Consider the following 16,721-nt stretch of genomic DNA (forward strand, 5'->3'; position numbering starts at 1 on the left):
TCTTAGAATGGCAATGGAGAGGTGCCAGTACCCACCTGAGAGGTGCTGGAACTGAGTTCCTGTGAGTTCCCCCTGGAAAAAAACCTGGACCCAAGGTTAATCAACAAGGAGCTCCAGAGTTACATTGGCATAATCTGAATTCAGATTTTGACCACATCTTTTCATCACCAGCTAAGCATTCTCATAGGCTTGTGTATCAACATTTGCTTTTTCTCACCTGTAAAATGAATCAAGCGCCTCTTTCCTAACTCTGAACATGCTGAGGACATCAAAAGAGTCCTTTCCTCTTGCTTTTCTCTTTTCATCATCACTATAAAATTGGAGGCCTTCAAGTCTAGTTTTTATGGAACTGGATTTCCCTGCCATTAAATTAGAAGTTACGGGAGACGTGCTTTTAAGTATAGCTCAGATCTCTGCTCAGCAAAACGGGCAAGCATACTGGTTAACCAACACCCCAAGCTAATAAACGGGATGTAAATGGAGATTTGGGGCTGATGAGAGCTGCCCATCACGCAGATAAAAAGAGGAGAAAGTTCCAGTTCTGGTTTCAGAGTGAGGGTACCGCCTGTGGATAACTTCCCTGCCTGCTCCGGCACACAGAGACATAAGGCATCATCATCCTTCATTCCGCTGTCTGTCAGCTGCTATGTCTTGCCAGTCATTCTGTGCTAGTACTAGAGGGGGTGGTGCAGTCAGGAATTACAGCTCATCCTCAGCTGTGGTACCAAGGAATGTGAAACGCTACAGTGCCGTTAGCACCGTCTCATACAAAGGGGGCAGCAGTGTGGGCCCCCGAGGGCTAGGATTTGGTAGCAGAAGTCTTTCTGGTGTTGCGTCCTGCAGGCCCAGAATAGCTGCTGGCAGCTACCGCCCAGTGAGATATGGATATGGTCTGGGGGCCGCTGGTTTTGGACATGGCTATGGTACTTCCAGCTTTGGCTACAGGGTTGGCGGAGTCAGTGGGACTTGTTCACCAGGCATTGCGCCTGTCACGGTCAACCCTCACCTCCTCCAGCCTCTCCACCTGGACATTGACCCCAACGTCCAAATGGTGAAACAGCAGGAGAAAGAGCAGCTGAAGACCCTCAACAACAAATTCGCTTCATTCATTGACAAGGTAAGTCATCAGATGGAGGTCTTCACTCTAAACAACTCGTATAGATATTTCAGTGGATGGAGTTAAAGTTATTCGTTAACCAAAATCTTCAGCAAGAAAGCATGTGGTTGGTAGTATTCAACTAAGTTTTACTCAGCGTATACACAATGAAATTAATGGACCTAATGTATTGATTTCAGCAGGTCTACTCTGAGGAAAACTTATTTTAATAATAATAATAATAATAATAATAATAATAATAATAATAATAATATATTATTATTTATATTATTATATTCCCCAGCCACTCTGGGCGGCTTCCAACAAAATATTAAAATACAGTAGTCCTTCATATATTAAAAGCTTCCCTAAACAGGGCTGCCTTCAGATGTCTTCTAAAAATTTGGTAGTTGTTTTTTCCTTTGATATCTGGTGGGAGGGTTTTCCACAGGGCGGGTGCCACTACCAAGAAGACCCTCTGCCTGGTTCCCTGTAACTTTGCTTCTCGCAGTGAGGGAACCGCCAGAAGATCCTCAACGCTGGACCTCAGGGTCCGGGCTGAACGATGGGGGTGGAGACGCTCCTTCAGGTATACTGGACCGAGGCCATTTAGGTCTCAGCAGCCGCTCCTAGTCACCAGTCTAGCTGCCGCATTCTGGATTAGTTATAGTTTCTGGGTCACCTTCAAAGGTAGCCCCACGTAGAGCGCATTGCAGTAGTCCAAGTGAGAGATAACTAGAGCATGCACCTCTCTGGTGAGACAGTCTGCAGGCAGATAGGGTCTCAGCCTGTGTACCAGATTGAGCAGGTAAACAGCTGCCCTGAACACAGAATTGACCTGCACCTCCATGGACAGCTGCGAGACCAAAATGACTCCCAGGCTGCGCACCTGGTCCTTCAGGGGCACAGTTGCCCCATTCAGGACCAGGGAGTCCTCCACTCCTGCCCACCTCCTGTCCCCCCCAAAAAAGTACTTCTGTCTTGTCAGGATTCAACCTCAATCTGTTAGCCGCCATCCATCCTCCAACTGCCATCCATCCTCCAATACCATCAAGTCATGTCCCAATGGGGAGAAGAGAATGAAACCATGTTTTACAACAGAAACATCTTGACATGGGAATATTTTGGGTAATTCGTAATTCCCTAGTAAGGAGCCTTGCTGACTTGAAACACATTGGATGTTACTTTTGGATGGATGGTTATTTTAAAACTCTCAAAGCGAGCCAGCTTAGCTCAGCGGTTCCACTGACCAACGCATTGCTTGGATCCCCCAATTGCTTCCAGCAGTTTGAGAACCACAGGCGCTGCTTGGCTTTTTTAAAACAACAACAAAACACAACACAACAACTCTCAAAGCACCTTTGGGAGGAAGAACATTAAGTGGCCTCATCCATCTAAATTAGAGATGTGGAACCCAACAGAGGCTACTGGATTTCAGCCCCAGCCAACAAGACCAATTGTCAAGGATGATGGGAGCTGTAGTCCAACAAGACCTGGAGGGAGGGCCACAGGTTCCTGCTGTGTTGCCAGGGTCTCAGATAGAATGTTTTACTCACTTTGTTTACCTGAGGATGATCCATTAAATTGATACGTCAGGAATTGAGCCTGGGACCTGCCACATAGAAAATACTTGTCAATACAGAGCTATGGTCCCCTGTTACTTTCTGTTGTGCTACAGTCTCTCCTCCTCTACTTTCTGTAGTTTTGTGGTATGGCCCTCTTGGTCTTCTCTGAGACCAATTCCACGTTGGTGCTTCTAGGGCGGTGGGTTAGCATGTGGCAGCAGTTGTAGCCCAGTTGCCTTGGGGTACAAGTGGTTGCTAAAGGTTAAACTTAAGCAATTAACACCTGTATTCCCAGTGACCATGGTTCTAGGGGGTTCCTTGATCCACCCTCTAAAGGATGTAACGCAACCTTAACATAAAACTATGGCATTTTCACAAGAGTAGAGATCTGAGGAACTTGAACTTTGAGTCTTCCGCACGCAAAGTAGTAGAATGGGTTCTACTATGTAATGCCAAACAAATTCAACTCCCAGTTTCAGAATACTGGATTTCTGTACACACTGGCCAAAATATTAAATCCTACAGCACTGGAAGAAATCTGGAAATCTCTCACCCAAACTGACACATTTGGAGGACACATTCCAGTATTCTGTACAACTTTGTCCCATGGGTAGACACAGAGCTTTTCCAAATGATTGGTGGGTAGGGAGTATTGTGAAAGGGGAAATGTTCTCATGCAACTATTGCATTGGGCGTGGAGATCAGGAATGAGGGGAAGTAGTTTTTTTAAATATATATATATTTATTTATTTATTGCTTGCAGCAATTCAATATGCCCAAGCAGTAGACTATAAACATAGTAAAGGTGGTGATAAAATGTCAGGTTAGGATCTCAAAGACCAGGGTCCAAATTCCCACTCAGCTATGATGCAGCATAGTTCTGGGCACCAGTTTAAGGACATTGACAAACTGGAACATGTCCAAGGGAGGGCAAGAAGCATTTGGATGGGGCCTGGAGACCAAGTCCTATGAGGAAAAGTTGAAGGAGTTAGGTATGCTTAACTTAGAAAATAGATTGTGCCCACATCCATTCCATATATTTAGGGCACTATTTTACCACTTTAACGGGATACGGGTGGCGCTGTGGGTTAAACCACAGAGCCTAGCACTTGCCGATCAGAAGGTCGGCGGTTCGAATCCCTGTGATGGGGTGAGCTCCCGTTGCTCGGTCCCTGCTCCTGCCAACCTAGCAGTTCGAAAGCCCGTCAAAGTGCAAGTAGATAAATAGGTACCGCTCCGGCGGGAAGGTAAACGGCGTTTCTGTGCACTGCTCTGGTTCGCCAAAAGCGGCTTAGTCATGCTGGCCACATGACCCGGAAGCTGTATGTCGGCTCCCTCGGCCAATAAAGCGAGATGAGCGCCGCAACCCCAGAGTCGGTCACGACTGGACTTGATGGTCCCTTTATCTTTATACCACTTTAACAGTCATGGCTTCCTCTAAAAATGTTCATTATGGGTGCTGAGAGTTGTTAAGAGAATCCTATTCCCCTTCACATTTCCCAGAGTTCCCTGGCCGGAGGGATTTATTCTTAAACCACTCTAGCAGCACCTCAACACACCAAACTACAGTAAGTTATTGGAGATGTGGCTGCAAAGTCAAGTTTGATTAGGTAGGGTCTGAGTGTTTCATATCCTCCATTATCCTGTCTCCATGCTGGAGGAAGATATAACTATGGTTATATATGGCAGGAAGGAGAAGGGTTGTTGAAATAGGACACATTCAGATAAATACATAGGGTTTTGTCTACTTTCATCATAACAACAGTTGTTTTGTGGGCGGGGGGAGATAGGTCCGCTTCTTGGAGCAACAAAACAAGGTGCTGGAGACAAAATGGAGCTTATTGCAAGAGCAGAAACGAGTCAGGAGCAACATAGAGCCCTTGTTTGATTCCTTTATCAATAACCTGAGGAGGCAGCTGGAGGGTCTCGGATGCGACCGAAGTAAGCTGGAGACTGACCTGACCAACTCAAGAGATGTACTGGAGGATTACAGGAGAAAGTAAGTGCCATATATTTATCTGTAACACAGGATGTTTTCTGAAGTTGCATAAGCTTCATTTGAAGAAGAAAAAGCTTTTTTGTGGGGTATTCTACTACACATGAACACCATATAAACAGGCCCTTAATATATGCAGCTCTTCAAAAGTTTAGTGACACATAGCAGATTGAAATAAATTAAATCTCTTTATTGCAGTCTGAGTCAACACAGATTTTGCTTACGCAAAGTTTGAAGATGTTGCTCCTGTGAAGTATTCCCTCAGAAGCAGCCATTTTCAAGGTCTCAGATAAGCCCCACTTGCCACTGTTTCTGCATGCATAGTTGATTGATCCGTATGCACTGAGGCTAAACGCACTAAGCTATCCTGCAAAGACTTCACCCTTCCCTCCAGGACTCCATTCTGCAAAGAATTGTGATGTTCTGCGTTTGATGCACAATGCAAGGCTTATGCAGTGCAGCATAGATATCTGTTGGGTCTGTATATTTTAGTTCCAGGGTGTGATCTGAAGGTTCATGAGATTACCACCTTGCTGAAGCTGAGCAGGTCTGAAGATCTGTCTGGGTGACCACCTGGAAACCACATTGCTGCTTCCTTGAGTTCTCATGATGGAAGGAAAGCAGGATAATAAGAAAACTAAATACATAAGTGTCAGGGGCTCAGGAGCAGAAGCACAGGGGAGAGAGGAAATGGAGAGCGAAGGGGAGGAATCCGAGGGCAGCGTAGGGGAGTATGACAGTGACCCGAGAGATTCCATGAGCTTCTCCAGCGAATCAGAAGATTCCCAGAAGGGGGCGCCGATGGTCAGGGCAAGGGGGGTCCCAGGGGGGACGCACCAGAAGCAAGGGGCCAGCGGGGACTCCCAAAGCAGCAGCGGGGGATCAGGACCAGCTTCCCCACCAGAGCGTAGTGGGGGGGAAGAGTCACATGTGTCAGGACCAGCGTCTCCTCCAGCGGGGAGAGAAGATGAGTCAGGGCTGACCACGCCTCCATCGGAAAGTGAGGGAACGGAGGGGAGGTCAGTTCCAGCTAGCCTCCCCGAAGGGGGGAGCAGTGACAGCAGCAGTGCAACGGTCAGGAGGAAGGTTGCCGGCTGGGCGCGCGCGCCAAGTTCAAATGTACAGGCGCGCGGGACAGCAGGAAACCCGGATTGGGAACCAGGTCCTAAAGCCCGCCGGAGGGAGGGGGAAGACTCAGGGGACTCAGCGTCAGAAGAGTCTAGGAAGGGCGAGACCCCGACAGACAGGCGGAACCAGAGGAGGAGAGAGCAAAGGAAGAGGTGGAGCAAGGCTAGAGTCTTAAACTGGTGTCTGGGGGGAGGAGATTCAGACGGAGCTTCAGCGGTCTAGAGTTTGAGACGTAGGGCTGCACGCTGCGGCTGTGAAAGTGAAACTGAACTTCAATAAAGACTTTTATACTTAACAACGAAGTGGCGTTGGTCCTTTGTGAGCTGGGACCTCGGGCAGCTCTGACAATAAGTGTGATAAATCCCTCTCCCTGGCTCCTGCGTGCTGATGAGAGGTTCAGGAGGCCCATTCCCTGCTTTCATGGCTTATCCTCTTCCTGTCTTTACTATAGGGATAGCTTGACTTGAGAACCAGTGGTCCTCCATGAGCTGTTGCACTCCAGTGTGGACGATGGTCAGGGATGATGGGAGCTGTGGTCCAACTACTTCTGGAGGGCCACAGGTTCTTCCCCCCTGGTCTAAAAAGGATCCCTATTCCCATGCTAAGTTAAAGAACTTGACCCTTAACCAAAGCTACATTCCCAGTCTCGTACAAGAAATTAGATAATAGCTCTGCCAAAGAACATAGCACTGGTACATCTTGATTTATTGAACTTTGCAGAAATTGTGTTCTTTTATAAGTTGAAGGACTGGAAGAGCTGCTGCTGTTGCTGCTGTTGCTGCTGCTGGGTTGGAGACGAGGCTGCAGGAACCTGTACCCGTCACACAGCGACTCCTGCTGCACCTTACAAGGACACTAGTGCAGTTACAGGCAGCCCACCCACTTAATACAGTAGAGTGTAAACATAATTATATGCACTGGGAAACAAAAAAATAATAATGTGTGACTTTATTGCGATATTCACTGTGTCGCAGTGGTCTGGAACCAAACCCCCAACATCTCCAAACGATGCCTGTATTTCTTTGAACTATAAGAAAAACCCATTTGCTGTACTGTTCAAATGTCACATACTTTTTACAGTGTAATAATAGGGCCAGTTGTGGACTGTTGCTATTTTGCAGTATGACTCAATCGTGCACCAGCAAATTCAAGTTGCACAAATAAGGTGGATTTGGTCTCCTGGCCAACAGATCTGCTTCACACATAATATGTAGTAAGGAAACTGATGGGAAAATGCACTGGGAAAGGTGGGATAAAGACGATGTTGAGTGACGTCATATACCCACAGTGCAAACAACTCAGAAGGAATGTCAATACGTTGTGGGAATCGTATAAGCTCTGCACAAATTTTGTGCAATCAGATCAGGGTGAGTGCCCCATGCACGTTGCCTTGTCCAGAACTGATCCACTTTCTCACCAGGTATGAAGAGGAGTGCAACGGACGAACCCGTGCTGAGAATGAATTTGTAACACTCAAAAAGGTACGTGATGCACAGCTTGATTGAAATAAATGAGGAATTGGGGCCGACCTTAGAAAAAGACTTTTAAGAATAAGTATTGACGTATAAAGATTGAGGTTTATAAGTTAAAATTGGTTAATTAAATGGAGGGGGTGAACCTAGAAAAAGATTTTGAAGAATAAGTATTGATGTATAAAGATTGAGGTTTATAAGTTAAAATTGGTTAACTAAAATGAATTAGAGAAAATAAGGTAAAGTTTGGGGACAAGAACTTGCTGAGCTAAAAATTGGAACTGGAATACAAGAAGGGGAGGTGTGGGGAAGTCAAGGAAATTGGTCATTGACAGTAAGAAATGTAAGTTGTATGTGTGTTTAATTGTTTTTTTTCCTTTATGTTTTGTTTTTATTTTTTTTGAAAATTTCAATAAATATCTTTTAAAAAAAATTAAATAAATGAGCATGGGGCAGAGGAAGCTGTCTTGTACCAAGTCAAACCATTGGCCCATGTCATCTACACTGACTGGCAACAGCTGTCCTTGGGTTTCAGGCAGAGGACATTTCCAGATCCACCTGGAGATCATGCCATGGATTGGACTTGGGACCTTCTGAAGATGCTCTAGCACTGTGCTATGGCCATTCTCCAGTGACATCTCTTCTTTCTGGTGTTGGATATAAAAAGTGTCCATTTACTAGTTGTTTATCTAAAGGCAGAGATGTGACTGGAGGTCTTCTTTCCAAGTTTCAGTGTTGTAAAGATTGGTTTGCAGGCTATTGAGAAAAATATGTCAGGCACAGCCAGTGATTTTTCCCCCTGCGGGGTCGCAGGAGTACGTATACCCCTAAACACTTTGTGAATCTGAGTTTGGACTCATTGAGGGGCAGTATTTCAATGAAAGGAAAATGAGAGTACCCCTCAACAATTTTTTAAAGAAAAAAAGCAGTGGGCACAGCCATGTTGGGATGCTTTGTGAGGTGACTTCCTCGGTCTGTCTAATGGTAGGACCAGTCCTGAGGTACAACAGAGGGGGAAGCAGAATTGCATGTTGAGTCTACAGACAGGGAAATAGATCGGAGAATAAGATGGTAAGTGCAGGTAATGGGGAAGTATCTAAAGAGGTACACAGTCAAGAATCTAGCTGCTGCCCAGGTTAAGAAGCAAAACAAAACAGGCTTCACCTGTGATGATTCATAGCTAGGCCATAAGGAACCAATGATGTACCAAAGCCATGTTGAGACATGGAAGGATAGTACAATTCTAGCCCTCTCCAGACAGAAGATGATACTCAAGGGCTGAGCCAAAGCTTCTTCTTTCCAGAGAATGAAGAGCGAGATGGTTCTTCCCCAAGGAGCCAACCAGATTGGCAGGTGTATCTGACTTCAGCACTGGTGAAAGGATAGTCCACTCCATGGCACAAGAGGAGACTGAATTGCATAAAATGGTCTGACCCAACAAGGGTCTTTTTTCTAGTGAGAACTGAGCATGCTCAGTGGCCATGGGATGTTGATTGGGTATTGAAGGGGGGAAATGGAATGGAGTGGCTGAAATCCTAAACAGCAAGCACTCTACACTCTCAGAAGTCCCACTTGTATCTGCTTCAAACAGGCTTCCTGATCTGCTGCTTGAAATGATGGGTATGGGCCATTATCAAAGTACTCTACCAATGGCCCACTGTTGTGTTCTGGGAAATTGTAGTTTAAAAATACCCTGTCTTACCATATGTTTAACTGGTCCCTAGGATGTTGACTGCATATACATGAACAAGGCTGACCTGGGAGCGAAAGTGGAAAGCTTAATTGAGGAGATCAACTTTCTGAGATGCTTGTACGAGGCGGTAATGACATTTCCTAATCTGCAATACACATTGTAGCCCACTTTTTATTGATGAAGTGAGGAAAGTCTATATTCCTTTAAACAGCAACAGCAACAATGAGAATGTATGGTAATAAAAGAGAGGGAAAGTCTAAGGTTAGCCAGTATACAGAGGCATTTTGACATATGTCCAATGAGCCCATTTGATTTTTCAGAAGCACAACCAAACTTTGGGTATGTCAAGTCAATGCATAGTATTCAACCTTATGCAGCTGGAGCTGATCACACACACACACACACACACACACACACACACACACACAAACACACATCTATGATGAAAATTGGCAACCCACAGGCCAGATCCAGTCTGTCTTGTTCGAGACAGAAGTTTACTGGAGTCTCCCAGGCAAGCATGGAAGAAGTCCAAGATAGGCCAGTCAGGACCATAGACTGCCCACTGCACTACCTGATTACAAGTTCAAACTTGATACATGCAAATTGACACCCAGAGCTCTTGGAATGTCTCCCTGGAATAATCTGGAGCAAAGTGAAAGCTTTAAGTGGTCTTGCTTTCTGGAGAGTTCCTCACGCTCCATCTCCTGAGGGAAAACTGACAGGCACTGCCTCCTCCATTGGAGCTGGGAAATTTCCTTATGCCCCTGGATGTGGAGTGATAGTGGAGGGGTGGCTCCAGAGCTGTAGGACATTCTGTGGGCAAATAATGTGAGTCAGAAGAGTGATAGGGTTACCTCCTCAAGCAGAGAGGATGGAGGCATCACCAGACCTAAGTTCCCCTACTGCAAGGGGTCTCTGGTGTGAAGCTTTATCTGGCCTCTGATCACTTCATTACATTTTAATTCAGGTGTGCTGAAGGTTTTTTTTAGTGTTCTTCTCCCCGCACCAACCCCCTTTCTTATGCAGCCCTGTGCCTTGCTGTGTATTCCACATCAGTCTGGGTGCATTCCCCAATGGCAAAGAATCTCTTTAATAATTCCTGGAGCCTTTCAGGAAGTAAAGAGTGGCTAACCAGTTTTGGGCCCAAGAATTCACCCGTGGCCAAACTTCAGGCAGGATGGGCACATGCCAGCAGTTGGTGAGGCCAAAAGGGGATGTACCCATCACACACTCACATGTATTTTCTTGCATGCATGCATGCACGTGCGTGCACACACACACACACACAGAAGCAGAGACAAACATACACAAACACAGAAGCACTCAGCTTTCCTTCCTCAGCTGATTCATACAGAACAGCTGAGGAGGCAGGGCTGTCACTGCCCTCTCTGCTCATCAAATGTTTGATCTGAATCAAGGCTCTGGGCTCCACCCAGCCCAGCACTGTGTCTGCTTTAACACCCCTCCCCTTTTTGCAGCACCCAGCAAAAATGGTGGGATATTGGGGGTGGGTGCATCAGGCCATTGACCTGGGAGTTAGTCACCCCTGACTTATTCCACCCCAGTATATGTGGATCCCATACTGCTATGTCATGCAAATGAAATCCAAGATGGGACTGGTTTGTTCCCGTCCCCAAGGCCTAGCTTCTGAATAAGAGAGTGGCCCTTGAGAATACAGAAAATGGTCATCTAATAATAACATACCCTCTAACATTTCTCCAAGGAAAATAGGAACACCCTATTCGATATTAATAATGATGATGATGATTTTACTATTTATACTCCACCCATCTGACTGGATTGCCCCAGCCACTCTGGGCAGCTTCCAACATATATAAAAACATAACAAAACATTAACCATTTTAAAAAGACCTTCCCTTTAGATGACTTGGGGGTTGGATAACTCCGTACCCTCCAACATTAATCCAATGAAAATAGGGACATCCTAAGGAAAAGTGGGACATTCTGGGATCAAATCAGAAAACAGGACAGCTTCTGTAAATCTGGGAGTGTCCCAGGAAATTAGGGACACTGTAATAATAATAATAATAATAATAATAATAATAATAATTTATTTATTTATTTATTCATTCATTCATTCATTCATACCCCACCCATCTGGCTGGGTTTCCCCAGCCACTCTGGGCGGCTTCCAACTGAATATTAAAAACAGTACAGCATCAGACATTAAAAACTTCCCTAAAGAGGGCTGCCTTCAGTTGTCTTTTAAAAGTAAAATAGTTGTTTATTGCCTTGGGAGGGCGTTCCACAGGGCAGGCGCCACTACCGAGAAGGCCCTCTGTCTGGTTCCCTGTAACCTTACTTCTCGCAATGAGGGAAGCGCCAGAAGGCCCTCGGCGTTGGATCTCAGTGTCCGGGCTGAACGATGGGGGTGGCGACGCTCCTTCAGATATACAGGACCGAGGCCGGTCCTGTATACAGGTGTAGAAAGGAATCTCATACCTAGCTTCTTACAGGAACTCCAGGAACTCCATGCCTGCATCTCAGATACCTCTGTTATTGTGCAAATGGATAACAGCCGAGCCCTAGATTTGGATGACATTATTGCTGAGGTCAAAGCCCAGTATGAAGACATCGCAAACAGGAGCCGCTTTGAGGCAGAGTCATGGTACCAGTGCAAGGTGAGATTTAGATTTCTCTGGGAGGAAAGGATGGTTGATATTGTATTGTATGTTAGCAGAGAAAGTTCACAACCGAAATCACTAGCAGCTCCTGAAACATTTTCTGTCTTGATGGCTAAGATAATGCCGTTCACAGGTACTATCAGATAGATGCTGATTGCATTATTGATGTTTAAATCCAACCTTTTTTTAAAAAAAAAGATGATGTTTTAATAAAGCTTGGTGTCTTTTTTTTTAAAAAAAGGTGACTAGGAAGATTGGTGTGTTTAAAAATGAGATGCAATCTATGGTTAATTGTTGTCTACCATGAAAATTACTGAAACTTCAGTGAACTTTAGTAAACCATGGATTATTAAGAGGGAAGAGTTGCTTGGATAATTATGAAGTCTGACTGTCCCAGAAGGTATTTCACATGCCATGTTTTCTTTCTAAGTATGAAGAGATGAGGGCAACAGCTGGCAAGCACTGTGACAACCTACGTGACACAAAGAACGAGATCATGGAGTTGAACCGCATGATACAGAGACTGAAGGCTGAAATTGACAGTGCCAAAGGACAGGTAACTCTGGGCAACTTTTGTGTGGGTGTCTGCCAGAATTATACCAGTTTGTGCCTGGAAGAAACTCCTGATAAGCACACCGAGGAAAAATATGAAGGCTGGGCAACCTCACCCTCCAATTCTTCATGCTATTTGTGGGCAGGAAAATTGAGGGGTGTGCTTTGCGGAATATTGTTGGCATGGGATGTGATATTCGTTTCTCAATAAATAATCTTCTGGGAATTTTTTTAGCCAGCTCTTAATGCTGAAGAAACTCTGTTGTTTGTTTATATTGATGAAAGCAAAGGGTGAGAGGACTGGAAGGAGTAGGAGCCATAGCGTCTATTAGCTACCGTATTTTTCGCTCTATAAGACACACCAGACCACAAGACGCACCTAGTTTTTGGAGGAGGAAAACAAGAAAAAAAATATTCTGAATCTCAGAAGCCAGAACAGCTGCACAGTGAAAGCAGCAATCCCTCTTGCTGTTCTGGCTTCTGTGATAGTTGCGCAGCCTGCATTCGCTCCATAAGATGCACACACATTTCCCCTTACTTTTTAGGAGGGAAAAAGTGAGTCTTATAGAGCAAAAAATACAGTAATAAGCGGGCACCGGACAGATCCAGAGCTGCCTAACTTCAGCAAGGTTGCAGCTTCGCGTCCTTTTAGATCACACATTTAGGACTATATTGACAGAAAGAAGAAATATAGTTAATTTAAAAAAACCCTAGTGAAAGCCTGATCAACTTTCTGTTAACTACCCCGAAACCTCCCACAGATATTTCACCTGAGCAGAATCCTCGGAATTGATTTCCAGTTTTGCTCTAGGCAAGATTTGGGGGGATCTTCATGCTTCCTGCTATAAAGTATATAAATGAAGTGCCTGGCGCAACAGAGAGCCTTGACTTGAATTGTGTAATTCTTGCAAAGATGATACAATAGCTGCCCCTCTGGGGTCTCCAGAACTCATTTGGTAACTATACTTCAATGTGAAGAGTTTTAGGTTCTAATATCAGTCACTCTCACTAGAGTCTGTCTAGAGCAGGGATGGGGAACCTCAGGCCTGGGTGAAAGCTCAGGCAAAAGTAGCCCTCCAGCCTTCTCCATCTGGCCCTTGGGACTTTTCCCAGGCCACATCTGCTCCCTGACTATGCTTTGCATCCTGCTTAAGATTTTTTGGCCTGACTTGAATGTGTCCTTGAACTTTTGGTTGCCTGGATGAAGGATACAGAGGGGTGTGTGAATGTGCATAGAAACTACTCTACCATACAGAGATAAAATTTACACTCCTTGCACAACCCTTTTTTGCCTCTGTCTCCATCCACCACTGTTTATCAGAAGGGAATGTGGTCCTCAGGTTGGAAAAGTCTCCTTTAGAACTTTAGCCCTAATGTCCAATTTATCCATGGTAGCTTAAATTGTTCAGCCCAATGGATGAGCATGTGTTGGGAATATGTCTCTGGGTTTTGCCTCTGCAGCGCAGCAAACTGGAGGCTGCCATTGCAGAAGCAGAAGATCGTGGAGAGATGGCTCTCAAAGATGCTAAGTGCAAGCTAACAGAGCTAGAAGATGCCCTGATGAAGGCCAAAGCAGACATGGCCCGACAACTGCGGGAATACCAGGAGCTCATGAATGTCAAGTTGGCCCTGGATATTGAGATTGCCACCTACAGGAAGCTATTGGAAGGAGAGGAGAGCAGGTGAGTTGATTGTTTCGATGCAAGGTGCACACACTGGGTTGGATCCAGAGATAGTCACATGTAGAATAGGTCTGCTGAAGTCACTGGGACTTTGGCTAGTCATTACAAACAAGTCCCATAGAATTCCTGAGGTCTATGCCAGGGACACGGGTGGCACTGTGGGTTAAACCGCAGAGCCTAGGACTTGCCGATCAGAAGGTCAGCGGTTCAAATCCCCACGATGGAGTGAGGTCCCATTGCTCAGTCCCTGCTCCTGCCAACCTAGCAGTTCGAAAGCACATCAAAGTGCAAGTAGATAAATAGGTACCGCTCTGGCGGGAAGGTAAACGGCATTTCCGTGTGCTGTTCTGGTTCGCCAGAAGCGGCTTAGTCATGCTGGCCACATGACCCGGAAGCTGTACGCCGGCTCCCTCGGCCAATAAAGCGAGATGAGCGCCGCAACCCCAGAGTCGGTCATGACTGGACCTAATGTTCAGGGGTCCCTTTACCTTTTTATGCCAGACTAGCCAACATGGTGCCTTCCGGATGTTGCTGGGCTCCAACATCCACCAGCCCCAGCAAGCCTGGCCAATGGTCAGGGATGATGGGAAACTCCAACCCAGCAACATCTGGAGAACCCCATGTTGGCTACCTCTGATCTTATCTCAGCATGACCCAACCCTTGAGGGCCACCATTTGGAAACTGATTTCAACTGCAACATGTGGTGAGCCAAAAGGGGGGTTCACTTCAGTTCAGAATTCAACATCCATGATACAATGGAAATATGAGACTTTCCCATTCTCTCTGAACAGGTTGTGTGGTGAAGGGGTCTGCCCCGTGAATATCTGTAAGTCGTACTTTGCTTTCTATATTTTCACTTTTGTTATGGATCTCCTGTGGATCTCTCTTGAGTTTTGAGCTAATGAAGCCTGTGTTGTGTTTCCTTGTTATTGCTGCAGCAGTGTGTCGGACCCAGGGAGGAGCTGTGTATGATTCTGATCCTTGTATCGGAGGAGGATATGCTTCGAGCAGCAGGACCATAGTCCGAGGTGGAGGGATTGTTGGAAGAAGCATCATGGCTGGTGGCAGTGAACTGGGTGCCCCTTGCCTATCAGTTGGGGCACACAGTGCAGGAAGTGCAAAAAGCTCTAATGTCAAATTTGTGTCCACTTCCACTTCTTTTAGAACAAAATATTAAAACGAAAACAAAAAGGAGCATTCTGAAAGGGGAACTCGGTGCTTCAGCGGGGACACCTAAGCCTTCTAGAAGAGCATTTAGGGCTACTCTGCACACTCCTTTCTTTAGCCAGGTATGCACACCTGGTAGGGATGGGTGAGACATTCGTTCACATTAAAATGCAAACCTACCTAATTCACAGTTCTTGAAGCAACATGTGAATCAAAACACAGATGTCCTTAAAATTTGCACTTCTCTGAGTCTTGATATGTTGTTCTCCAACACAAATGACACCCAAAAGCATGTAACAAAGCATGTGTTATGGGAAAGTGCACACAAAACTTCATTCCTTGGGATTATATATTAGGTGAAATGCAGATGAAAATGCACCTTAATTTTCAGGTGGTCTTTTTTGTATTTTTTTAAGGGTTGCAGACTGGTGTAGAAATGGGAAGAATTGAACTTTGGGGGGGGGTCGGGGGAGAGCACCTGAGACCAATTAAAACTATTCCATCCCTATCACCTAGTTACAAAATATATATGGACTGTGTCAAATATGCACAGTGCATGCTTGCATTATGCACTCAGCTTTTTTTTTTTTTTTGCCTTCCAGCAGGGAAGCACATCTTTCCCCCCTACCACTCACAAGATCCCAACTGACAGTAAAATGCAGAACACACCCACCCAAAACTTCTTTGCTGACTTGGTCCTGGTGGGCAAGCTGTTTTCCACCATTACCAATCAGCTAAAAAAAAAAGCAAAGAAAAAGGCTTTTGATAAGCTTCTGGGGAACTCTGAGGTTCCTCAAGAGCAGAGTATGTAAACAATTGCTTTTTGCAATAAGCAGGGATTTGATTTTGTGGGGATCTCTTGGATAGATTGAATGCTAAGTGGTGGCTAACTCCTTCAGATCATTTCATGCACACCAATGGGGCAACTACACACATGCAAAAACTGTCGTTTTTCAGCTTACCACACTGTCAGCTAGCTGCACTGAATTGCAGTTCCATTCCTTTATTCAGTGTACAAGTAGAGGTGGGGACATTGCTGATTATTCCTCCTGCTGTCCCCGTGGTTTGCATTTCTCTTGGATTATTTCTGTATTTTCCAATAAACCTATACAGCAGCACATGACCTACAGTGTGATGGTATCCTAGCTTTATGGGAAAAAATGCAAGGCTCCATAATAATTGTTATTTCTTGTGATGTGAGTCCCAGCCAGATCCTATAATATATACTATATTCTTCAAGTGTGAATCTTTATGTAACCAAAATAGCATCACCTATGCACAAGAGGGAAGTAATCTGCAAGTTTGGGGAAATCCCAAGGTTTGCAGAAGTACAAAAAAGCAAGTTTGGGGGTTGAGACTAAAATCATTTTGGTAAGGACTGAGCATGCACAGTGGGTATGCAGTGCTGACTACCTGTTGTGGAGGGGTGGAGGAGAATTGAATGGGAGAATCCTGGAAAAAGAGTTTGGCTGGCTGGCTGGCATTCTGAACAGGAGCCCACCATACTGCAACATTTTGTTGCAGGTTCTTCATATTCTCTTTTGAATACCCACAAACAACCTTTTTCAAAGCTTTGAATATATGAAATGCCTCTGTGTCTAAAAACCCACAAACTTCTCCCACAAATTTAGGTAACCACAGCCAATCTTCTACATCCTTTCAGGATCAGAGTGCACCTTTCTTTAGTCACTGGCTGTTTTCTTACAACAATTCAGAGTTGA

The 16,721-nt window shown here is 45.2% G+C and overlaps 1 protein-coding gene across 1 annotated transcript; it reads left to right on the plus strand.

The window, feature by feature from the left end:
• The first annotated feature begins 646 nt into the window (after positions 1–646).
• Positions 647–15,010, plus strand: LOC128405533 (keratin, type II cytoskeletal cochleal-like). Its single transcript, XM_053372278.1, has 9 exons — positions 647–1,117; positions 4,452–4,660; positions 7,206–7,266; positions 8,982–9,077; positions 11,431–11,595; positions 12,029–12,154; positions 13,612–13,832; positions 14,625–14,659; positions 14,772–15,010. Exons 1-9 carry the CDS (start codon positions 647–649, stop codon positions 15,008–15,010), a joined length of 1,623 nt encoding a protein of 540 aa, XP_053228253.1.
• Positions 15,011–16,721: the final 1,711 nt, after the last annotated feature.

This window comes from Podarcis raffonei, chromosome 2 (assembly GCF_027172205.1).
Source record: "Podarcis raffonei isolate rPodRaf1 chromosome 2, rPodRaf1.pri, whole genome shotgun sequence".
NCBI classification, from domain to species: Eukaryota; Metazoa; Chordata; class Lepidosauria; order Squamata; family Lacertidae; genus Podarcis; species Podarcis raffonei.

Excerpts from the sequence above, each read along its gene's own strand:
- LOC128405533 (XM_053372278.1), top strand. The coding sequence starts at position 647 with ATGTCTTGCCAGTCATTCTGTGCTAGTACTAGAGGGGGTGGTGCAGTC. Across the intron at positions 12,155-13,611 it reads TTGACAGTGCCAAAGGACAG|CGCAGCAAACTGGAGGCTGC; the intron begins GTAACTCTGGGC and ends TTGCCTCTGCAG. Across the intron at positions 13,833-14,624 it reads TTGGAAGGAGAGGAGAGCAG|GTTGTGTGGTGAAGGGGTCT; the intron begins GTGAGTTGATTG and ends CTCTCTGAACAG.